Below are 25,187 nucleotides of genomic sequence, written 5' to 3' on the forward strand. Positions count from 1 at the left end.
TCTGGGAACCGAGGCAATCATCGTCAGCCACTGCCGCAGCCGTTCAAATCGTCCGAAGATTCACCCGGGCTCGCGTCGGCAGAGGGTGAATCACCCCAGGGATTTGGGTGGTGTTTAGCACGCTCGGCGAATCGAAACGCCGCTGTGGTTGGAACGAGAGGTTACGTATAATGCGCGAAAGCAGAAGCGGGACCGGCGGAGAGGTGGATCAACGGTGCGTGACCCCCTCTGGAAGGGTCAAGTACCGGAAGTAGGCACCGAGGTGCCCCCCGAAAGCAGTGGGTCACGTGGATGGACAACAAATTAACCGGCGTCGAAGCATCGTCACCCCGCCCACCCTACCGGCGGCCAAAAACCTATCCACCCCTTGGTAGGCATCCCTGAGCATCCCTCGGCTTGCGTATCCTGCCACCATATGCCGTGCAGGTGAAGAGACTGCCCAGGCTGACATCGGCGAAAACGACTCTACCGCGTTATCGAAGTTTTTGATGCAACTTCGAAATAACGGCACGTGTCGTTATTCACAGATTCTGAATAATAATGACGAACTCTTGTACTCGTGTACTATTTGTACTCGATAATTTTGTAAATACTAAGGATTTATTAGTAATAACTATTTAGGAAAGATTTATTGAATATTTTTTTCGTATCTTTGTAGTTTATTAAAATTCAAAAATCGTACTATAATATTACAGTACGATCCACAGGAATTTAGTATCGATGAGAAGAAGAACAGTTTGATATTTGTTCTAGAACAATGTGTTCATTTAAAATATTAAATATAATGGCATCTGCTTGTTTCAGAAATTAATACTAGTACTAATACTATTTTTTTTTTTAGTTTTTTTTTCCAGGAATTATATATAACCGATAGAAGGAATGCTGTCATCTATTTCCCAGAAGAATAAATCGACTGATGAGACAAGACTGGTGTTGAAAAAGTGGACAAAGTTCTAAAATAAGAAGATTTATAAACGAAGCCCTCGAAGTAAGCGTAAATGGGATTTACATAATTGACGATTAAAATAATCCACACTATTTTGCTGCATTGCGTTATATATTTTTGTTTATCAACCCGCGCATTAATTCAGTCCGTTCTATTCCTAAATGCCCGCTTCTGTACGTCCAGATCTGCTTATGCATCGCGCCTATGAGAAAACCTTCGAGGCGCATAAATTTTTACATTAGGAGACGTGTGGGCTGCGGCTTCACGGGAAGTTTAATTTGGACGGCTTTGTCCCGCCAGTTGATACAGCTGGTGGAGAACAAATTCCATGCGATTAGATCGGGGATTACGTCTAAGAAAAAATAAAAATTTCCGTTCGTGCGTGTGACAGCTCTCGCTCTCGCAGACGCTCGGTTAGACGGCGAAATAACGCGCTGAGAATTCTCGTTACGAGCTCTTTGATAAATCGTATCAAATCCTTTCCGCGGTATGCAAACGAAACACCGCAATGTCAATCGACATACACGAGAACCCATTTATAATCCCGGTTCATTCGACGAACGATTCGTTCCAGTTCTTATGGAAATGAACCTGCATTAATTCGCATCGTCATATGTGGGCTATATACATACACGTGACACGTTTATGGTGTAATATTATCGAATGATAAGGAAATACACGGTGCTTCATTACAGGCAGTTGCACACCAACCGTCTAAATAAGTTTCTAACGTCTGTGATTTTCACACTATATGATTCATTCAGCCCGTTTGATTAATTCTTGCTGCACTTTAATAAAAAGTATTACACGAAATGATTTTGGAAAGTGCAAAAACGATTACACAAAATACTGACAATCCTAAAGCTAGTCACATTTTTTTACATTTTTATGCAATGTAGATTGTTTTATAAATACAGAAGAAAAGTTGTGTAAAAATTATGGCGACCGTTTAAAGAGAAAAGTAAGTGCGCGAATTAACATTCTAATATTAGAAACTCTAACATTCTATTATTAACACTCTAATAGATAAAATGTGAAGTTTCGATAAATTTCGATAAAAAGATTCTTCAAAATAGTTCAAACGTCTAATTCCGTCATATATCACGAAAAATATCAGCGGCTCGCCATATGCTATTAATTAACATATGGCGCAAGCATGCCAGCAAAGCACATTCGGCACATCGCGCGCATTCTCACGTGATAAATCAATACTTTCCGGTAATCAGGTCAACGTGTGAAATAATCACGGCATGTAGACGTTGTTTTATTGATAATCGCGTTTTTCGTTGATTTTCACGTAATTCATAATAAATTATTTGCAATATTGTCTCGTTAATTTCATCGCTTTTGCGGAATGCTTTTGAAGAGTGTATTAATAAATGGCAACAGCTTCAGAACGATCGGTTCTCCGATCTTTGATCCAGGTGGCTCCTCGTAAAGCGAGTGTGCAAGACTCGCCGCAAGTTTCGTTTTGAAAGGACGATGCTGACGAGAAAATATCTCGGACCCGATCTGGAATAATTCGAAATCTTGTTTTCCTCTGCCTCCCTGTAATAATCGGCGCATTTAGCAGTGACGTAAGCAAAGGCAGATGGCCCGCGTTTGTGTCATCGTGGCTGCCCGATGAAGGAAATTAGTCTGCTTTCCAACGAGTGTGCCAGATTACCAGCGGCGTGTCGTTCATATCGCATTTTTCTGGCACACCACGCACATTTCGCGTTTTCTTTATAAGGAAGAATATTTACGAAATATGAGCAAAAGTTTGCTCAAAGTATATCATTTCGTATAAGCTTTCAATTGTAAATCATTTTGTATAAATATTGAAGTCATACAATACTCGCATTATTGATATATACGGAACCAGACGTGTTTTATTCTTTTTACAGAACTTTTTGCATAAATTTATAGAAAATTTACGACTTATTTATTTATTATTAAACGAAACATGTGAACTTGTGCGCTGATACGTCTCTTTCATTCAATAGCTGCCATAATTTTATTTAATTTATAAAATTCGCGTAAGAATTCACGAAACTAAACAGATTTGCAATAACATGTTCCATTTATTGCAAGCGGCGTAGCGTAATCTACTTTGTTCGATTTCCATGCTAGCGACACTACGAGTTGGCGCGTGAACGTTGCAGCCATAAGTTATGAATTGTTGCGTATTGATGGCACCCGCAATATTCGTTTAAAGGCACTTTCTGTGGGACCGCAACGGAAAAATATGTACGAAGACGAGACGCGCCGCACAGGTGGCACTGCAAAAGAACCACCTGCATGTATCGCGGCTACGTACCGCGCGAGTGCATACGTCCGTCGGTTCGCAATCATTTGCCGCATAATCGGAGTTGCGAATGGCACTCGACTCAAGGAGAAAAAAGATATGCAGTTTTAATCAGTATCCGTTCCATCTAATCTAAACGCGCTTTTTTACATTGCAACACCAGGCTGCTTAAAATTCGCAAATTCAGCGACGCTCGCATTCTTTGAAGCGCATAAAATGTCGATGTCCGATTCACAGTGAGAGCTGCAGTAACACTTGTTGTAAATGTAGACTCGATTCAAACTTTTTTTTTGATCTTTTCGTCAGTTTTGTGCCTCGATTACGCTCGCACGACGCAATTCACGAGACGGCGTAGGTAAATGACGTCTAGCGTAAATTCGCATCCCTCACCGTCGCATTTTCGTTTAATAAATTAATTCCGCGCGACTGCGGGTAGCGTTACGAGATGGTGACTAATGCGAGTGTTTAGCCGCACGAGATCACGAAGCACGAGATTACACGTTCGAGCAGACGGTTCCCTTAATAAGCCATCGCGCCCGCCACTTCTTGCCCGGCGCGAGGAAAGTGAAGAAGTCAGCCGGCAGGTAGTTTTTCGGGCGAAAAACAGAACAAAACAGGTGCGGCGGGGCCGGCGCGCGCGAGCGAGCGAGCGATCATCTAGACGCGCGGCGGTTTATCTACACTGATTTATCAGGAGAAACAAATTGTCCGCGATAATTCACCTGTTGCCTCACCCGCCAGGCAACCGCCGCCCTCGCGCCCAGTCCTTAAAAATTCGTTCGGGTTAGCTGGAACAAATAAGATGATGAGCGATACCTCCAGCTGGACCTCGGGCAGAGATCATCGATATTCGCATACTCGGTACATACTCGGCATACTCCATTGTGCCTTACGCGTATGATCGTTCCGCCTGCGTTTAATTTTCGTTCAACCGATTTTTCATAACAAATTTTATAACATAAAAGATTCACAAAAACTATTCTCATTATTAACCAAGATATATATTTTGTCGCTTCGTAACTTTCTGCTCTAAAGTTATTTATTACACAAATCGCACACTTTGCTTGATTTTTTTTTTATTTACGCGTTTTTCTGTACAACGTAACTTTGTGCTTGCAAAATGCATTATTTTTCACATTGTACTTGAAAGTGGATTGCTTTATAATTGTTGTGGGATTTATTTTAAAGTTTTGATAATACAATTATATCCCAAAGCCAATTAATCCAATTAAAATAAGAACAAATAAGAATTAAAATAAGAAGAGCGTTGCTTAATGGAACTTTTGCTGATTACGGAAGTGTTCGAGCATCGAGGAATCTTTCGGCTGCCAAGTTCGAAAATCATAATAACACGCTCCCGAACTTTTATGCGTTTTACGACCGGAGAAGGCGGCGAGCAGCTCTTTAATATATAATCTTCGACATTACCGTTTCGTCAGGCCTGAAAAATGGACCGACGATGCTTTTAAGAATCTCTATATGGAAACTTGAACAAAATCCGCATCAATATACTCAAAGTACATGTATTATTTAACTAGAATTCACTTCTATCGCCAAATGACGAGTTGCTATTTTTATCTTCTCTTTCTACGGCGTGAAGACACACGCCTTTCCGCATATTTTTGCAAAATATTTGGTTGCGCAATTATTGTTGCACGAATCAAGTTGTCTCTTCTTATCCCTTTTACAAAGTATTTTACAAAGTAGCCGGCGCGTATTAAAATTAACGCGAAAAAAAAAGGTTAAGCGCAATATTAATTGACCGATTAAACGGGACAACCTTTATTTGATCTTAAACGCAATTGCCAATGTAGCGGGAAAATATTGAATTCATTTCAAAAGGTAAACATGGAGTTCGCGAATGGTGCACGTGTGCTGAGATATAAGCAATTATTCGATTTATAGTGCCCACTTTGTTTTTGCTTAAAAGAATTCCTTTCAAACTCACATAAAACTTGATTTACTCAACTTTCTTCCGACCAAACACGTTAAAAACTGTACCGCAAATGTACGGAGTAAAAAATAATTATTATCGTATAAAAGATACAAATCAAGAGATGAATATAATTTTATAATAATCTCAATTTAATAATTGATATTTTATACTTCGCCAATGAAATAGTTTACAAGACATTTATGATTGACATTGGAATTAATCCTTCCGATACCTTGATGATAAATTGCTTCGACATTGCGAAATAAAGAAATCGCGAAATCGATACCACATCTTCGAATTTTTATTTGCCCAAATATACTTTTCAAAAAATTGTTCGACAAACAGTCGGAAGTTGCTCAATTACATCAAATTTTTGCAAATGAGAAAATTGAACGATGTCACAGAGCTGAAACTCCGAGCGCAATTACTCAGAGTAATTGATAAAACCGATTCTCGACCATCGAACCGGTTTCATTTCAAAACGTTACTCGCATTACCTCGATGACTCCGTGCCGAGACCCAGTTTCGAGAAGCTTATGCCAAGCTCGCGCGTCCACTCTTCCCCCGGTCGATCAGATATATGCAGAAGCGAGGAAAACCGGCGCGTCGTCGGTTCGTGCGTGTTGCATCGACTTTGGGGCAAGCAGGTTGCACCGGCAATGAACACGGTGCATATAAGTTACGCGGTGCTCACGTGTAGGCACGCCGCGGCCGGCGATGAGAGATCGTCGTCGTCTGGAAATTGCAGAGGCAACCCCGACGTGTGCGCCTTAAACTGGGCCAAGTGTATGATAATAAATAATTCGCGCGCCTTACTCCGATCCGGTTTAACGCACGGCCACTCTCGTCCATATAAACACGCGTGTGTCGTCTTTACGAGCATGTATTTATATAGAGCGTTTCCAAGATTGTCATTAACTCTGTATTTCTCTTTAGCAAAAAAAAAAATATTCAATTTCACGCGTAGAATTTTAATAATTTAAATAAGTGTGCATCTAAAATTAATTTCTTAAAATATTATAATCTTGAAGTATATATTTTATACAAGCGCGGTAAGAGCTTGAGAAATTATAAGCGCGAATAAAAGATTTGAAATAATAATTTATATAATAAAGATTACTATAATTTTTTATCAAACAGCAAACTAATTTTACTACAGCAGTTAAAGGTGAAAATTCGCGACAGAATTTGAGATAGTGATGTATTTAATTTTTTATGTTACACAAGACACATAAAATTATAAATAGAATTTTATCAAAAATTTCGTTGCACACACACACATTGTGGATCCTCTAAAATAAGCTTAACCAGTAAATATTATCTGAATTTTATGCGAATGAAGAATTCAAACAGATCAAAACTTAATCCTCGTCCCTTGGATTTATGGCATTTTATTATGTATACTAGTGCTTATTTCTTCATAAAGTATTCAACTTTTTCTATTACGTTTTTATATTTATACATGCGCACATTTCAATCGAAAACACATACTTTATTGTTATTCTAACATTAATCACTTTCGAAGCGACCTACAGTATTCTGTTTACAACGCGTTTATTTGCACATGCACGAATCCACGTACACGCAATGCATGCGCATGATATCCGCGTGCGCAATCATGCGCGCATGATGCACCCGTGTACGTCCCTCAGCTGTCTCTCTGTTTAACCGCGTCTTCGGAGAAAGGGAGATCTGCGGTGAAAAAGAAGAAGAAGGATATGTCGGTAAGACTCTCTGTCCTGCACGACACTTATTTTTATGCCTGCTCATTTGCACTCGCTTATGGTTGGGCACGTGCTACCCGGATCGATGAAACATGGTCTTGTCTTGCGTTATGCTCGTAAATACGTTTAGTATCGCATCAGGCTATTCTTATTATTATTTCTCTTCTTCTTACTTTCGAGACGCGTTTATTGCAATTTATTCAAGGCATATTTTTCGCGAAACTCAATCCACAATTTAATCAAGAGAATTGGATTAATTATTTTGAAACTGATATCGCGCCGTACTTCAATCTCTATCTTAATCTTTTGCAACAAACAATACGGTAAAAATTTTTTACAGTATTAATAAATAGGGAAATTGATATTTTTAGTCGTATGAATTATTTTTGTAGCTTTTGCTCCATTTTTAACAATAACAAAAAATAAAACCATTAAAGGGTTACATTTTGCTCTCCGATTGGTGTAAAATCGTGTTGGTTCTCTTTCGTATTGCAAATTATGAATGCCCGAAAGGCGTTGAGCCACACGAAAAATATAATAATGTCACTTAAGCGATTCAAACTCGCGCCATAATGTAGCGGCACGACGCATCGCAAATTTAAAATTACGCTGACGACTCACTCCAGCACGTTCACGATAAGCATCATTTGCACTGAGGCAAAAAATTGGCCCGAGTCCGTGGCGCAAACCGACCGATAAACCATAAATTAATGATCTTTGAAACGGAGGATGACTGTAAATTATAATTTTATCCCCGAAGAAAATGCACAGAGCTGATCGATAATCTTGAGGTCGATCGACTGAATCGATTTGTTTGTGTTATCATCCGCTAAAAGATTATGACACTTTTTTTTCAGTGCGCCAAAATTTATTCTCGAATTCTTAATGTGTCATATTTATGCGTAAATATAAATTTATTTGCACAATTTGCTTAAAAGTAAAAAATTTTCATAAATTGTTAATTTACTTTTGTTAGAATGCGTCAGAACGTACCGTTGTAATTTATGCTTACATTTCTCCTCAAATTCCTCGATTATAAAAATATACTGATATTTACATATAATGATGAGTTATTGTAGAGGGGGAGAGGGCAATTAATAATTTCGAAATTTTTTATTTATAAAAATATATTATACATATTCTCCATAACAAAACAAATCACAGTGATATCATAATGATATTTCTCTGTGACGCTCAAGTATGTCGTAATGAAATCATAATAAAGTCATGGTGACATGCAAATGTCCGCTTTATCATAGATATAATGTCGCTATGACATCATTGTGATATGAAAAATAAAATAAAAATAAAAATATAAAATAAAAAATAGATATATATATATGACAAAAACACTTGGCCCAATGTAATTAATTAAATAATTAGAAATATATATATATTTTATATTTTTATTTGTATTTTATTTTTTATAACACAATGATGTCATGACATTATATCTGTAATAAAGCGGACATTTGTATATCACCATGATTTTATTATGATTTCATTATGACATATTTGAGCGTCATAGAGAAATATCATTATGATATCACTGCCCATACAGCACTCAAAGATTGCATACACATTGCATCAATCTTTCATCGCAATGTTGCAATATTGCAAATTCACTGCAAAATGTTGTTGCATCATTGCTGTGGGATTGCAGCAACGTTAAAATGTCCGCTTTTAGGAAGATTGTAACGAAATATTACAGTAATATTGCAATGTAATGAATTTGCAATAATGCATTGTTATTGCAATCTTAGAATAATGTTGCATATATTTTTATTTATTCGGATATTTATCTGTCCGATTTTTGAACAATCAGTTTAATATCTGAATTCCCTGTGTTGAGGTCGTATCAGAAAAATTAAACTGATAAAAATAATTACTATGTCTTTAATCTTACTAGCCACTCTTTGCAAGTTTCATATAATCATCATGACTAAAATTTAAATACGAGATAGATTTTGCAACACGCGTCGCATAGCGGTAAACGAACGAACTAGCGATTACCGAATATTGCTATTGCAATGTTATTGGAATGTTGCTGTCACATTCTCATGAAATATTACAATTACAGGTTGCAATAATATCTCAACAATATTACATTGCAACTCGCAAGATTGTAACATTGCTGCAATGTAATTGCAATGTTCTGTGCTGTATGGGTGTGATTTGTTTTGCTATGGGAGTTAATATGTTTTGTGCCCAGCCGTTTTTGCATTATATTAAATTTAAGATTGATGTATTATCAAAATAGTGTAGAATAAAAGAAATAAGTTGTGAAATATCTTGTGATAATATATTTGTTTATATAAAATATTAAACGGCCTGAATGGAAAGTTATGAAACACCCTGTATTAGTATCTGTACAATCTCAGCAAATTAATAAATTTATAATTTGTTACAAACGTTATTTGTGATATAATAGATTTTCTTAATAAATATTATGCTTGTAGCAGATTTACAAGATTGATTTACAAGATTGATAATGTCCACCTTTCAAAGGCGTTGTGAATGTGTAATTTGTAGTGATTAAAATTTGTAAAAGTTACATTTAAAAAGATGATGTCAAGTACAAAGACGAAAACGCTAAAAAATTGTTCGACGGTATTGCAATCCATTGGTACGCAGATCTGTTTTCTCCGTCTATACTCACTCAAACACACGACAAGTTTCTAGACAAGTTTATGCTAATGACCGAAGCATGCATTGGTAAGCATTACGCATTATTGTTAAAAACTTTAAGAATGTACACAAAAGTACACGCATAGTTGAATGTAGAAATGTGGCAATAATTACAAGACAATTATCAATTTAAACAATAATATGTCTATTTTCGTACAATGCGTGATTTACCTTTATTCTTTTTAAAAGAATTTACACAAAGCATAGCACAATATTAAAGTTGTATTATACAAAATATTGTAACGTACTGAAAGACTTTCCAGGTAGTTGTGCAGTTATAGTGAAGTTGTCTGTATACTTGTCTTTGACTGTTATATCGACAAGTTTATCACCTCTGCAATACAAAATTTCGAATTATATATTTTAACAAGTATTAATAATAATACTAAGGCTCCACTAAATTAACAATTAATATTAGAAGAAAAAGACGAAAAGAGCCGTTGCTAGTTGTTCGTGCAATATATTATATTACAAAATTACAAAGACAAACGTTTCTGCCTATGTTAAGCCTTCATCAATATCGTTACAAATAAAAATCATATCGCCGATATATCGTCTTATTTGTTTGTAAGGCGCTTCGACACTTGTGATACCGTTTATTATGATTTTTATTTGTCTTTGTAATTTCATAATATAATATATTGCACGAACAACTAGCAACGGCTCTTTTCGCCTTTTTCTCCTAATATTAATTGTATATGTATATTTTAAGAATTTTTATTTAATCTCGAATGAAAGAATTATTTCAAGAGTTTGTATATTTCAACGCATTATTAAAAAAACCAATTTAAAAATTAAGGAAGCTATTCCAAACTTCTGAAAAAATAAAACAAATATCTGTTTTACGAACTTGTTAATGAACACAATGATAACTCGCTGATCGGGTGTCAAGAAAGCTATCTTCTTAACGTCTTTGTTGTTATTAAAGTCCGTGAATGAAATTCTGTGCGAGTTGCGTGGCACAAACTTGCTAAAGTGAGAAATTGCATAATACATAGGTTGTTTATAAAATTCATCGTTTTCCGGCATAACGAAAATAGGGGAATTCACAAAATTTTGGGCCCAGTTTGGTCCACCATTCTTATCGAGTGCTATATTCCAATCTATCCAACCGCTCACCCAATGCGATAAGTTCTGCAAATATATTAGTATATATATATATATAAATATTATTTTATTTTATAATTATATTCTTCCCATTAAACAAACGAAATGAAAATAAGACAGGCGCGTTTTTTTATTTGGAATATATGTTAGTTATCTGCACGTACAAACCTCAATAATATCTAAGATGTACTGTTCTGCTTCCGTCCACGATCCTAAAACTACACGTCTTCTGTTCAAAGGATTACTACCTAAGATAAAATTTATGTCAATTAGTTCGATATCTTCCAAAAGAAATTATTGCAATCGCCTATCATTCTTAAAGTTTTTAACAATAATGCGTAATGCTTACCAGTGGATGCTTCGGTCATTAGCATAAACTTGTCTGGAAACTTGTCGTGCGTTTGAGTGAGTATAGACGGAGAAAAGAACAGATCTGCGTACCAATGGATTGCAATACCGTCGAACAATTTTTTAGCGTTTTCGTCTTTGAACATCTCGGCAACATACCACGGTAATTCGAAGCGCTGGTCGTCCAGTGCCATATAGACAGGATTGTATCCGGCCTTGCTTAAAGTCGGAGCTAGATAATGTGTAGACCAGAACGCCACCGTCTGGGGTTTCCATGCCATAGCGTTAAAACGGCTAAGTGGCTGAAATCCGTCCAACGGTTCGTTACCCGGCGTCATGCCCCATATTTCTACGCCACGTTCTTTATACGCGTCGAAAAACTTCTTGATGTAATTAGCGTAAACCCGATAATAACTACGTTTCAGGAAACCTATTGAGTTAATATGTGTTACGGCGTATCGATGTTTTAATTAAATATAATAGTATCATTGTATTGTACATCTCACACTTTATTAGTATCTAAAAATTTCTTTAGAAAAAGACAAAAGTATGAAAGAAAGTACCCGTTCTATTCACATAAACAGCTGAAGAAACTTGACTTGGACCAAAATTTTATGCATCTACCAAATGATAATTACCCCATGTCATTTTATTGCTTGTCTTCATCCATGGCGGAGCGGACCACGATGTGGTAAATATTCTTAGGCTCTCTGGATCGGGCATGATACTCTTTATTTGCTTTATATACTCAATTTTGTAATCATCTTCCTCCACAAGGCTGAAGTTAGTTAACGTAGTGTCACCGGGTGTGTCGTCGTACGTATATGGTCTCGTCGAGAAATCGGTACCCGCGATAGGTATACGAACATACGTATATCCGAGACCATCGGCACCGAAATACGTTCTAAAAAAAAGTGAGAGATAATTGTACAAAATAAATTACATCCAGTTATAGATACATTTGCGGCCATTTCATAAAATGTTCATAAATCCAACACATTGTTAACCCATTCGGCCCGAATAGCTGAAAGATTTTATTTTTGAAGCAGTTAGAAATTTGATTCCATTTTGATACCGTATTTATTTTGCCTCAAAAAATCGTCTGCTTTCACTTGTTTTTCCAGCAGCGAGAGGATATTAAAATTATCCCAAAGCATATAACTAAGGCACTTTGTTTCAAAATTTAGTATGCCATACGCTTCTATAATAATAAAAAACATAAGGAAAGACTAAAAGAACCAAACGCGCTTTGATTCTTTTAGCATTTTTTCTGTTCACTTTTTTTGCTATCATTAAAATTTATTTTTTTCCCCAGCATTTATTGTTTTAAAAAAACGTTGTGTTAAGCCTTTAATTAATAATGCCGATTATATTATAATACTCGAGTAATTTTCGTTGAGTGGCATTGCTGAGAGTTCTAATGTTGAGTGCAGCAGCGTCAGTCAGTGCTCCGCCAAATCCATGTATCTTTTGATACTTTTTTTTACTGTCCACTATAAGAAGTGTTCCATTTGCGGACTCGTTGGAAAAGTTTGCGATAGTGAGCTGCAGTCTCTGGCCACTTTTTGTGGAAGTGTATAACTGAAACTGATTTGCTTGCAATATTGGCTCGTCTATTGTATCACAATACGTCGAGTTGCAGACGCATACGATAGCATCTGGTCTGACGGAACGTTGCACGCATGTGTAGCCTATAACGACATGTAAAAACAAATTAAAAATTTTGGCAACTTAAGCCGCGCGCATCTTTTAAATCATCACGGTACTGCATGAATTTTTTAAAAAAATATTAGACATCAAATCGTCGAAGGCGATAATCAGAAACTTTAAAATTTACTTTCACGATTAAAATTTATGAAAGTTTTAAGCGAGGCAAGACAAAAAGATAAGTAGGACTGTCTTTTTCATGTAAAATAAAATACAATGATTTATTAATATAAACATAATATAGAACATAGAACAACTTTGTACAAAAAAGTTAAAAAAAAAAAAACACTTTAGTGATAACTTTATATCATATATAATATTCTGTCCCTTTTTTATAATAATTTCACAAATATTTTCCACATTCATCGAGACACTAAATAATTATACTTTGTAAATTATATCTTTTGAACCTTCAAGAAGTACGAATAACGGGAGTTATGTTGCAACATTGATGACATTTAACGAAAAATAAAATATATGTTTCTTTTTCTCGAAAATGTTCATTAGTCACATAGTTTAGAAAGGTGTTTAAAATAAATGCGTTTAAAATAAAAATAATAACAAAAGAGTGAAAGTGTATTAAACTTACTTTCCACTGCAACAAAAGCGGCGAACAGGATTACCGCGTGCAGCATCTTCGAGTTGCGCAAGCAATGTGTACTTGCTAATCTGTAAATGTAAGATAAATGTACAAAAAAATGTACATGTGCAAAAGGATAGGATGTGTTATATTTTATCGGTCTGTCGTTCGACTTTAAAAACCTTCACTTCTTAAATAGAACGCATAATATACTGTCAAAAATGTAATGATAATATTATGTATCTATACGACGGAGTTTTTAACTGGCGCTATTGATAATTGCAGGATAATATTGATCATCGTGCCGTCGATTGCCATTTCAATCTATGATTTAACTGTTGTTAGTTGTCATGAGTTATTAAAATTAAAAATTGTTGTTGACTTACTCCGAAACGAATTCTCAATTACAAATGTTAGTAGCCTTCTGTGAGTGCGAATTTCGTAAATATTTTTCATGCTTATATTTTGCTGTTCCGTTAGCTACTGAGTTCCCAAATCATACCAATCTATTTCCTTCTTCGAATGGATGGGAGTGGGGAGGTATGTGTAAAATAACGTTCGGACGCTTCGAGCTGAAGATAGGCAGATCGAACTGCTCGAATCGTGATAAATAAACTCTTGATTTCTCGTTTCAATCGTTTTTCATTTGAAATACATACTAGTTTCACTCCATTTTTCTTTACTGTCCGAGCTTACTGTTGAACCGTTCGAACTCGATGTGTGTGCTTGTTTTTCCTGGATTCAATCTATCCTAATAGTTTTAATATATAAAAAGCTCGAACCTTTTCAAAACGGTCTTTTTGTTAATATAACTTAAAAACTAAAGCCTTAATAAAAAAATTAAAAATACTTTTTTCCTGCAATGTAATCTTTCGATTGCAGTCAGTCCGAAAAAGATTAGTCGGTCCTGAGATCTCAAAATATATCTCGCAGAAAATAAATTTTTTTTTATTTTAAGATTTAATCACATGTACACACGCGATAAACAAAAGACTTAAAATTTTAGAGTTATTCAATAATCCCGTGAACCCCGGCGGCACACTTGATATTGTCCAAAAATTGTCCAAAATGCATACTTTCAGAAAACACGCAATAAAACGGTACAAAGAAATCACATATCAATTTTCAAGGGCTTGTTTTAAAAGAAAAATTGTAATTTTTTAATTCAAGCAAATTAGAAAAAAAATTCTTACAACTCTTCCAAATCGTTTAAATATGCAAAATTTTCGAGGTTTAAATCATGTTTCAATTTTCCACTTTGCTTCCTAGTGCAAAAAGCATCTTCAAGAAAAATCCACTAAAGGAGGTAAAAGTAGTTTTAATGGCTCTTTAAAATAATCTCAAGGAAATTATTGTAGGACATTTTTCACAAAGTTACAACCGTTTAGAAATAGACAATTTTTTTCAAAAGCCTTTAATTTTGCTATTGAGTGTATTTGTTTTGTAATAATTATCATACATAAATATTTATTTTAATTTATTTCTATTTTATAATTTTTTTTTTTTTTTTTTTTACTTATCTATTCACGACTTATCGACTCATGTAAGTGCATACTTTATTTCTTATTCATATATTTATTGAACACGTTTTTAAAGTAAGGTCTAATCAGCAAATAAAAAACCTATTAAAAATAGAAATTATTTATTACAGGAAAAAGAGATCTATATACTTAAGCGATATTAGCGCTTAAGCGGTACTCATTCGGGTCGTTTCTGGATTCGCATAAGCATTGAGTCAATTATCAGTCCACATTTAATTTAATTAATTCTCCTTCGAACAGTTGTAGTGCTAGTCACGTACAAACAGAACTACTAAAAAAATTGCAATTGCAATTAGATCCTATGCTCACTTTGACGTACCGACAGTGTGACGTATAATAATGATTATCAAGATAATATAATATAAAAAGTTTAATATTATATATAAATATAACTCGCGTATTGCATTTAAATTCTCATTAAAAAAATTATTTCTTTGCTTGTTAAATTTTAGTTAATACGTAACACGAGTGATATAATCCATAAACATTTTCTGAAAAGATAAAGACAGATGAAAAATTGCCGCAAAGACAAAAAAATGATTTATTCATGCATCATTTATCTATACGTTTACATACACAGTTCATATCTTAGTCATAATATACTTAATTATTCAAAATTTATATTCACGTTTCCTTTTATATAAATTCTTTACATACATTTTTTAAATAAAGTCCAAGCAATAAAGACAAAAGTTTTGTTTTGTCCGAAAATTTTTATCTTATTTATTACAAATTATGTCACTCGCGTTACTTATCAGCTATAAAATTCAGCAAGCAAGAAAAAAATATTTCCTGTAAAAATTTATGTCCGAAGCAAGTCTTTCATGGCTTTTATTTTCTTTAGTAATCTGTTTCTACCAATTTTATATCAGAAAGAAAGTCCCTCTGGCAAGACACTCATAAACACGATCGGACAATTGTTTACATGACACTACTTCTTATTATGTTAGGTAGGCATATTTTAATCAGTAGTCGATGGTCTCTCAGAGTGGTCAGATCGGGACTGACTTATATATATTTGTAGCGTTTATAACTTGAATTTATAACGCATGCTTTAAACATATTTAATTGATATAAAAGGAACTGTAATTCTTCCAACATTTTATTGAGTGTACAAGGTGAGTAATTTATTTAGTATATAAGGTGAGTTATTAGAAACAGCATATTTAAAATTTTATCGGCGAGAGTAGAGAAGCGTGTATAGTTTGATTTTAAAACTTTCAAGGCAGTTATTGTTCTTCAAATTTTATACTTTTATTTCCGAAATAATTTATAAACATATTTCTTGCAATATATAACAATGTTGACTACACATACATTAATATATATATATATATATATATATATATATATATATATATATATATGTTTATGCTTTTAAACAATATGAAATTCATAAATTAAAAAATTAAAAAATGTAAACTTACTATAGTTATAATAATTTACTATAAACATTCTTATGTTATTTAAAAATATTAATTATGTTGCATATTTTTTCGTGCACATATTTTTACAAAAACATATTTGTGGTTAATAATTTTAAAGCTTACCATTACTTTGCTCTGCGCTGAATAAATGAATAATAAGCACACGACAAATGCAATTTTTATTGTAAAAAAATGTATACCTTATAACAATACAAAATGACTTGTACATCACCGTTTGATACACGTTAAGTCATTTAAGAAGTCATAAGAAATTTTAAAAATAATATACCAAGCAAAGTTTAAATTTTACTGGTCACATCGGTTATGTATTTTGTATTTTTTCTCTGAACATACACCGACCTTATGATGAGAGTTAACAACTGTAGACTTATTATGCTAATGCAAATATTATGCTAATAAACATATGCTGATCTATGAGTGAAATCAAAGAAATTGAATTCATCACTTACAAATTATTTTTTTTAATATTATATTTCTAAATATCATGATTTGTAAAAAAACGAGATAAAATTTGCATTTATCTCCGCGCAATAAATAAATAAATGGAGACAAACATTAATAATGATAAACATATATTATAATGATATAATCCTCAAATTGGTGCGATGTAAATTATGAAAAAGAACTATTTCGCAAATAGAGAGTAAATTCAAGTTGAAATAACTAAGTTGAATTAACGTGTAGCAAGACATTATAAGTCTTAAATATTTGTAATACTTTGTAATTATCGTACTTGTAATACAAATTGCTGTAACTTATGCAAGCATTTTTCGTTTTATATTGTTTTAAAAATAAATATTTTTGCAGAAACCAGAAACGAAAATTGCCATGGCCTTCTTAAAACTATTATTCAGCAGTAGTAGTTTAATGCTGATTACCGCGATAATTGCTTCTTCCGATGCAGAAGTTAGGAAATGTAGTAATAATTCTAGTTCTCCAATTGTGCACGATATATTACAAAATTATGAGATCTCGAAGTATGATATCATGTTGGAATTTGTGAATCTTCATACTAGCGTGTTCAACGGCCTTGTTAAAATCTTTTTCAATTTTTTTTGCGACACACGTTACATAATTTTGCATTCAGTAAATCTGAATATAACAAAAGTTAATTTTTATGATCATACAAATACTCGATACGACGTACCGTCCGATAAAATACCGCTTGGACAAGGGAACCATGAAGATGCTATCCTCATTGATTTATGGAGGAGAAAACCTTGTACGAAATGTAAATCCATGGAGAATTTCGTAAAAAGGGGATATTACCGAATAATTATATCTTATACCGCACCATTAGCAAATAATCCAGCCTTATTTGTTACTACGCATATAAATGAAAAAAACGAAAAAAGGTGAGTAAACAATAATTGATTAAAAACACGTCATTTTGTTGTAAACTCTACTTGCTGTTTTACTAATAATCTTCATATTGACGTACAAATTAAAGTATTATTTTTATAAATATAATTTTTAATTGCACATGTAAATTATTTTAATATTAAAATTAAATAACTTTTGTGTGTCAGCAACAATTAAATGCATTAATATATTAATTCCTAAAAATCAGCTTGTGATCTATATTCCTTTTTACGAAATGTATTTTGTAAAATTAGTATATACTGAAACTCAACAGTAGTTGCATAAAAAAAATTGTTTATTTAAATATATTGGCAATTGTATTCTTTTTTACGATTTCTTATTGTAGAAATATTTATGGTTACACACTTTATATTACAGATCTTTTAGCAATAATATTATTTAAGTAAATATTTTCAATGTTTATTTTTTAATGTTACATTATAAATTGCATTCGTATATTCTACGATCACTAATGGACATCTAAAAAATTATTATTATTGAAATCTTGCCTTTAAAATGTAACAGGTGGTTACTCGCAACAGATTTCTATCCTAACAAAGCGCAACAAGTGTTTCCATGTTGGGACGTTTTAAAACAGGATAAAAAACGGTTTATCTTCCATCTTACGGTCATACATCAAAGAGAATATACAGTTTTTTCAAATACATGGAAGGAAAGTTATTCAACTCACACGGAGAGTAATTTCGAAGATGTTGTCCTTACATCTCCTTCTGATGTGGCATTTGCAATGGTCTCCAGCAAATTCTACACATTTTACAGTATTAAACCAAACATAGATATGTTTTGCAGAGATGTATTGCGTAACGATTTCGAGTCCTTCGAGTTTGCAAATAACAGCATTAATAATATAGTCTTGTTTTCTGCACGCCAAAATTGGATATGGCCATCATGGATACTAAAAATTGAATACTTAGTAATCCCGAACTATTGGCATAACAGCATGCACTACTCAGGACTATCTTTCATCAGGTAACACGCAAATAAGAAAAATATTAATTTTCAAATAAAAGAAAATAATTTTTTTTTACTTCAACATTTTGATTTCAAAAGTAAACTGTTTATATTGATTGTAATTTTGAGATTGTGCGATTGGATTAATGCTTTATTCTTTCTCTTTACCTCTGTCATAAGTGAAATTAAATCTTTATTGGAAAGATCTCGGTAACTATAGACTTTGGATCTAACAAACACATTCATTTTTGTTCATTAAATGCTCTTTTAATTGCCAGAAAATAAAGCTTGGGAGTTTTATATAAAAATACAACGATGATTTTCAAATCTCCGAAGCGAATCCATCTATAAAGACAATACCGCTCCTGCGCTATGCAATATATTGCATAGTAAATAATTATAATAATTATAATTATTATAATTAATTATATTAATTAATTATTTATTATATTAATTATTATAATTATAATAATTATTATAATTATTTCTCTATAACAGACGCTATAGCGTCTGTTATAGAGAAATAATTCTTCTGTGAACAATATATATAAAGAAATCGTTTTTATATCTGATTAAAATTTATAATATCTTTACTTATTATTAGATAATTTATTTTTTGTGTTATTAGTTTTATGTTATGCAGAATAAAAAGAGCGTATTAGTTATAAAAACAGATTTTCGTTTTTTTCAAAATATTGAAAAATGTTATGACTTACTATTTTTTTGAATATAAAAAAGTTTATATGACATAATCAAAGCATAATACATTTTAAGGATAATTTTTTTTAAACAAAGCATTTTTGGTGTGTTGATAGCATTACTGAACATTGATTGTTTATATAAAAAAAGATTTACCGTTTGTTTGTTAAAATTTATTAAATGTTTTTTGTAATTGTTTATATCATTTTTAACAAAATATTATTTATACATTGCCGAATTTTTCATTCAAAAAATATTTTTAATATGATTAAATGCAGAATTGAAAATTACACTGAATTACTCTTTTTATATAAAAATTTATTTAAAATTTTTCAGAGAGTCAGACTTATTGTATAAAGGAGAGTCAAATACCGCTGGCCATCAAAGTAATATCCTGCGTTTAATAGGCGGTGCATTCTCACATCCATATGTTAATGAGTACATTAAACCATATTGGTCTTATACGTGGTTAAAAGAAGGTCTAGCTGTCTTAATCGGAGCACATGTCGTCGAGCAGGTTGTTTTTAAACTATAGAAAAAGCAAAATAGTTTACTCATCTAAAAAAAGATATTATATTATAAAGATATAAAATTTATATTAAGTTTTTAAAAATTTGTTAAAACTAGTACACTGACTTGTTACATATTTATACTTGCTCAATTAATGCCTAAAATTAATTTTAAAATTCCTACAAAAATTTATGTTTTAAAAATTTATGCATTTAATTACAATATCTTTTAAACAATTTTGTTTATATATAATTATATTGCATCATTTTGCGGTTTTATTATATTTTTATACTAGTAAGAAAAAAATAATAAAAAAATAAATTCTTTTTTAGAAAGTAGCAAGTGAAAACGTTAATATACATTGTTAATAATAGCATATTTTTCAATTGAAAAATTAATTTAATATTATAAAATAATATTTGTTTTTTCTACAGAATCACCCAACTTTACGGATGACACAGCTGTTAGTAGTTCAAACTCAACACGAATCTCTTCGTTTGGATACTTTAGTAATGAATCCTCTTATATCAGAGATGAATAATACCTCTGATTTCACTCTTTTCTATCTTCGTTACATGAAGGGTAAAAATAAATAAATATATTTCATTAAAGAATTAACTATAAATCTCAGAATGTAAGAATAAAATAACGAAAAGGCTTTATTGTACATATCATTCTATTTATTTCCATAGTTATTTACATTTTTAAACTTTGCTATATTGTAAGAAATAATTTATTTATTTGATGGTAAAATCATTATTTTTCTCAAATTTGAGGACGTTATGATAAAATTTATTTATTTTATTTTACCGAAACCTTACTTTACCTATTTAATTGCACACTCTTATTTTAATTTTTGTAGCACCATTTATACTGCGCATGATACAGCAAATACTTCCTGCAAATACACTCTTCAACAATTATGTCCATTATGGTACCAGGTGAGTTTTATGTAAAATAATTACAAACTATAAAATTAATTATAAGAACAATATAACATTTCTCGTTGCATTCTTACAAGATATTAATATACAAGCGATATGTCAGAAATATGCAGATATAACTCGATCAGCTTTACGGAATGATATAATTTTGCATGCATAAATTTCTGCTATCATACATTTTTTTACATCAAAGAACAATTTTGTAATTACATAAATTGTAAATATTTTTTTTATATCTACGAATAATTTCAAATAAATATTTTGATACTAAAATTTTAACCTACAAATGATAATATTTCCAAATAATTTAGTTGCAAAAAAGTATACGCGCGCGCGTGTGTTGTATACAGGATGTCTCAGAATAATCGAACTAACACTCGTGAATTAGTAGAGGAAAGTAAACTGAATAGAAAAGTTCTTTACTGTTTTAAACACATAACGTTTAATATTATTTTACTGTGCAATACACAGTAAATTTAAATGTGCAATGCTATACACAAAGTAGTATTGCACAGAAAAAATATTAGAATAAAATAATAAATAAATATATATATTTATTAATAATGTATCATAAATTTATATTGTCTTATGCAATATATAAAAAATCAATTATATGTCAATATTGTCAAACAACTAAGATTATACTTATGTAATATATCAAATCTAACTTACTATAACTACTGTTACAGATTATCAACTCTACACAGTTATTTACTTCATATACAATATGCTTTTTCAAACAATTGCCCGAAAAGCATCACTTTTTTATTCAGCGATATGATTGATACTTGGATAACGCAAAGACATTATCCCGTGTTGAACGTGACGCGAAATGCCGAGAATGTGATAATAACGGCAGATTATTCTGAAAGTGAACAGAATTATATTTATGAGAACAAATGGTATATACCTTTTACCTACGCTACGCAAGCTAATCCTACTACTTCGCCCAATTGCCATGATGTTCATTGGTTAACACCAATAGAAGTAGAGTATGTTATACCAGAGTTTCCTGCATCTCAATGGATTTTAATTAACATACAGCAAGCAGGTAAATTTTTAACAACAAATTTATTTTGTTTACAATTCGTATATATTGCAATAAATAAGGATTATGTTGAACAAGAGACTATTTTGATCAAATAAAGACAGACCTATTGTTTATTGTATACAGCGTAGCCAATAAGATGTTAAATATTTGCAAATATATGATTAATTAGTTTTGATTAACTGAAAGCTGTGTTTTTTGAAAAAACGTTAATAAATTTACGTAAGACGTTATAAGAAAAAAATAGTTTAGATACAAATATATTTGTTGGTAAATAAAATCAACAACATACACAAGCTGTAACAATTAAAAAAATTTTATTTATTTCACAACAGGATACTATCGCGTTTATTATGATTATTCGAACTGGGTGCGTATTAGCGAATATATGAATTCTGAAGATTTTTACAAAATACATGTCCTCAATCGTGCTCAACTTATCGACGACTCGTTTAACTTCATGATTACACAAAACAAATTTCATCCTGACTTGTTTTGGAAACTGACGCAATATCTATGGCGAGAAAAAGACTACATACCATGGTATCCTATGTTTAAAGCTCTTGAATATTTATCGACTAGCCTTGCATATGAGCCTGACGACATAGTGTCTGATTTTAAGGTACATAACAACAAATTTCTTTTATAAAAAATATTACCGACATAATTTAACATTAAATAAAGATCGAGAAAGTTTGGAAGCATGGCATATATTAAATAATGAAAAGAACTTTTTCTGATATATATCTTAACAAAGATTATTTTTTCATTTAAACATACAACTACAGCATGTCAAAATTATTATATTAACAACTGTTATATTTAACAAATTTAAGCGTGAAATGGCGAAAATTTTCGATCTTTTGGAGACAACTTATTTAAATGATATAGAAAAAGATTTGAATGACATTCACACAAAACCACTTACTAAAAGTTTATGGCAGGAAGCTGTAAAATGGTCATGTATTTTTAATACTCCAACATGTCTTTCTAAAGCTGCACAATTTTTAAAAATTTATGTCGCAAATCCTTTATCATTAGAAATAAAAAGGTAAATTTTTTATAATTACGATTTATTGCAAACATATTTTAACTTCTCACAAGATTTCTGATAAATTGTGATTAAGACATGAGATTATAAAGAACATATGTAGTATTGATTATAATTAAATTTTTTTTTAAATATCATAGCTATTCAACAGAATGGAAAGCTTTGCTTTTATGCAATGGTTTAAAAAAGGCAGATCAAAACACTTGGAATAATGTATCAATGATCATTGATGAAACACATGACATTGATGAAACACATGACATTGATGAAACATATGAAAAAAGACGTTTGGAAACTGCTTTAACATGCAGCAACACTCTTGATATCATATTAAATTATTTCGAGATAGTAATAAATAGTAACAATATTGAACCATTTCTTTCTATTATTGTTAAGCATGCCAATAAAGATGTAATACTTACGGAGATATTAAACAAATATCAGTACATGGTACTTAGGTAATACCATTGTTTTTTTATAAAAAAATGTATCGTTAACGATACATCACAAAAATTATTGATAAATATAATCTGATTCTGTGTTTTTTTTTTTAGCGATTTAAATAGGCTGGCACTTTTATGCATTATAATTAATAGCGTTTATACAATTGAGCTATTTGATAAGGCAAGTTTTATAAATACAAATATCAATTTATTTATTAGTTTTTTTAAATTGAAGTTATTTATTTATACAGGGTGTCCGGTAACTCACGGACCAACGCTCGTGAGCGGATAGAGCACATTAAATAGAACAGAAAAGTTCTTTACCATTTTGAAATTCTCGCAATAATTATGTAAGTATTAATTAAAAAAGATTGTGGATTAAGTGCGCGGCTAGATCGTAGAATGTAACTGTAGACGTGTTAGCGGCGAGTCGCATGTCGCACGGCAACGAAATGTTTGACCGCGCGACGAGAGTCGCAGACGCGCGAACAGTAGCAAGCGGACAGAAGCCTACAGTTACATCCTACGATCTAATCGCGCGCTTATTCGGGAATATTTTTAATTAATACTTCAATAATTATTGCGAGAATTGCAAAATGGTAAAGAACTCTTCTGTTCTGTTTAATGTGCTCTATCCGCTCACAAGCGTTGGTCCGCGAGTTACCGGACACTCTGTATATGTGCTATATAATTTGCAAACTACAAGTATGCATTTCTCAATAGTATTGAAAATTTAAGTATTGTTTCACGTCGAGTTGATTGTGGTGTATAACCATATTATTGATAATAAATATTTAAATAATTTGTTACAGATATCAAATTATATACAAACTAATCTAGCGACGGTTAGTATATCATGGTATGACAATATTGAAGACGAGTTCGTAGTTTCGTACCAATATGAAAAAGAAATAATTGCAAACATTATGCAAAAAATAAATGTACGGCAAGCTCAATCTAAACGTATATACGATAGGTACACAAAATATGTTACTGTTCCTTTTTTAATGACTACCTATTGAATTTCTTTTTTACTGACATACTAATCTATTGACTTATTTATCTGTAATTTGCGATGAATGTATCTACATGCATTGGGAATTATTGTTTTTAATTTTGTACTGTTGTACACTTTTGTACAATTTGTACTTATATATATTTAATTAAATTTTTAATTGTTTTTTATTTTTATTACTTAAATATATAAATTTTAGTTATAATTAATTATAAATGTAGTTAAAACAATACGAAAAGTACTGCTAAATGTAAATAATAATGTATTATTAATATAAAAAAAATACACTGTTTTGAAATTTTAACTATTATATGTATCTAATCAAATATTGTAGTATACCTTTTTTAGATATGTGTTTTAGATGTGTGTTAAGATGTGTGTCTAATAAGATTGCAGAATAAAAAATTATTGAAGACTTATTGTGAACTCAGTATGGTCACTAATGTCAAAATATATTTTTTGATAAAAATATATTGTAAACAACTGGCACTTAAAATATTAAAATAATGTAATACTATTAAAAAATGTGTTGAAAAAATGTTTATGAGAATAAATATGTAAACATATTTTTTAAAAATAATAAATGTTTTATCAATTTATTTTTATAATAATATTTAACTGTCACCGTGTTCAATAATTTAAATACAGTAACAAAAGAGAAGATTAATCATGATTATTGAAAATATAATTTTAAGAGAAGAACAATATAGGAAATATATAACTACAAATTATTATTATAGAAAAACACATACAATTCAAAGTAGGATTCGTACTAATGTATGGTTTATTAAATTTTTAATTATTCTTTATTTTTATTATTTAAATACATAA

The 25,187-nt window shown here is 31.6% G+C and overlaps 2 protein-coding genes across 3 annotated transcripts; one reads left to right on the forward strand and one right to left on the reverse strand.

Annotated features, from left to right (window-relative positions):
* Window positions 1-9,702: 9,702 nt before the first annotated feature.
* On the reverse strand, window positions 9,703-13,842 carry LOC105670431 (lysosomal acid glucosylceramidase-like). 2 transcript variants are annotated; one of them, XM_012363952.2, is made up of 8 exons: window positions 13,710-13,842; window positions 13,333-13,412; window positions 12,418-12,727; window positions 11,675-11,940; window positions 11,038-11,466; window positions 10,857-10,936; window positions 10,432-10,715; window positions 9,703-9,915 (listed from the first exon to the last, which is right to left on the reverse strand). In XM_012363952.2, exons 2-8 carry the CDS (start codon window positions 13,376-13,378, stop codon window positions 9,807-9,809), a joined length of 1,524 nt encoding a protein of 507 aa, XP_012219375.2. In that variant the 5' UTR covers window positions 13,379-13,412; window positions 13,710-13,842; the 3' UTR covers window positions 9,703-9,806. The 2 variants fall into 2 exon arrangements, with proteins under 2 accessions (XP_012219375.2, XP_067213427.1); XM_067357326.1 differs by lacking the exon at window positions 13,710-13,842 and having other exon boundaries at window positions 13,333-13,492.
* Window positions 13,843-15,820: 1,978 nt separating this feature from the next.
* LOC105670430 (aminopeptidase N-like) lies at window positions 15,821-24,660 on the forward strand. The gene is made up of 12 exons (XM_012363951.2): window positions 15,821-15,982; window positions 17,120-17,667; window positions 18,200-18,664; window positions 19,682-19,862; window positions 20,290-20,437; window positions 20,718-20,796; window positions 21,489-21,850; window positions 22,183-22,469; window positions 22,684-22,898; window positions 23,039-23,356; window positions 23,453-23,522; window positions 24,154-24,660. Exons 2-12 carry the CDS (start codon window positions 17,141-17,143, stop codon window positions 24,361-24,363), a joined length of 2,862 nt encoding a protein of 953 aa, XP_012219374.2. The 5' UTR covers window positions 15,821-15,982; window positions 17,120-17,140; the 3' UTR covers window positions 24,364-24,660.
* Window positions 24,661-25,187: the final 527 nt, after the last annotated feature.

Source organism: Linepithema humile, chromosome 6, assembly GCF_040581485.1.
Source record: "Linepithema humile isolate Giens D197 chromosome 6, Lhum_UNIL_v1.0, whole genome shotgun sequence".
Classification (NCBI taxonomy): domain Eukaryota; kingdom Metazoa; phylum Arthropoda; class Insecta; order Hymenoptera; family Formicidae; genus Linepithema; species Linepithema humile.

Excerpts from the sequence above, each read along its gene's own strand:
- LOC105670431 (XM_012363952.2), bottom strand. The coding sequence starts at position 13,378 with ATGCTGCACGCGGTAATCCTGTTCGCCGCTTTTGTTGCAGTGGAAA. Across the intron at positions 11,941-12,417 it reads ACTCAACGAAAATTACTCGA|AACGTATTTCGGTGCCGATG; the intron begins GTATTATAATAT and ends ACTTTTTTTTAG. Across the intron at positions 11,467-11,674 it reads AAGCAATAAAATGACATGGG|GTTTCCTGAAACGTAGTTAT; the intron begins GTAATTATCATT and ends TTAACTCAATAG.
- LOC105670430 (XM_012363951.2), top strand. The coding sequence starts at position 17,141 with ATGGCCTTCTTAAAACTATTATTCAGCAGTAGTAGTTTAATGCTGATT. Across the intron at positions 20,797-21,488 it reads TATGTCCATTATGGTACCAG|ATTATCAACTCTACACAGTT; the intron begins GTGAGTTTTATG and ends CTACTGTTACAG. Across the intron at positions 22,899-23,038 it reads TTATCATTAGAAATAAAAAG|CTATTCAACAGAATGGAAAG; the intron begins GTAAATTTTTTA and ends TAAATATCATAG.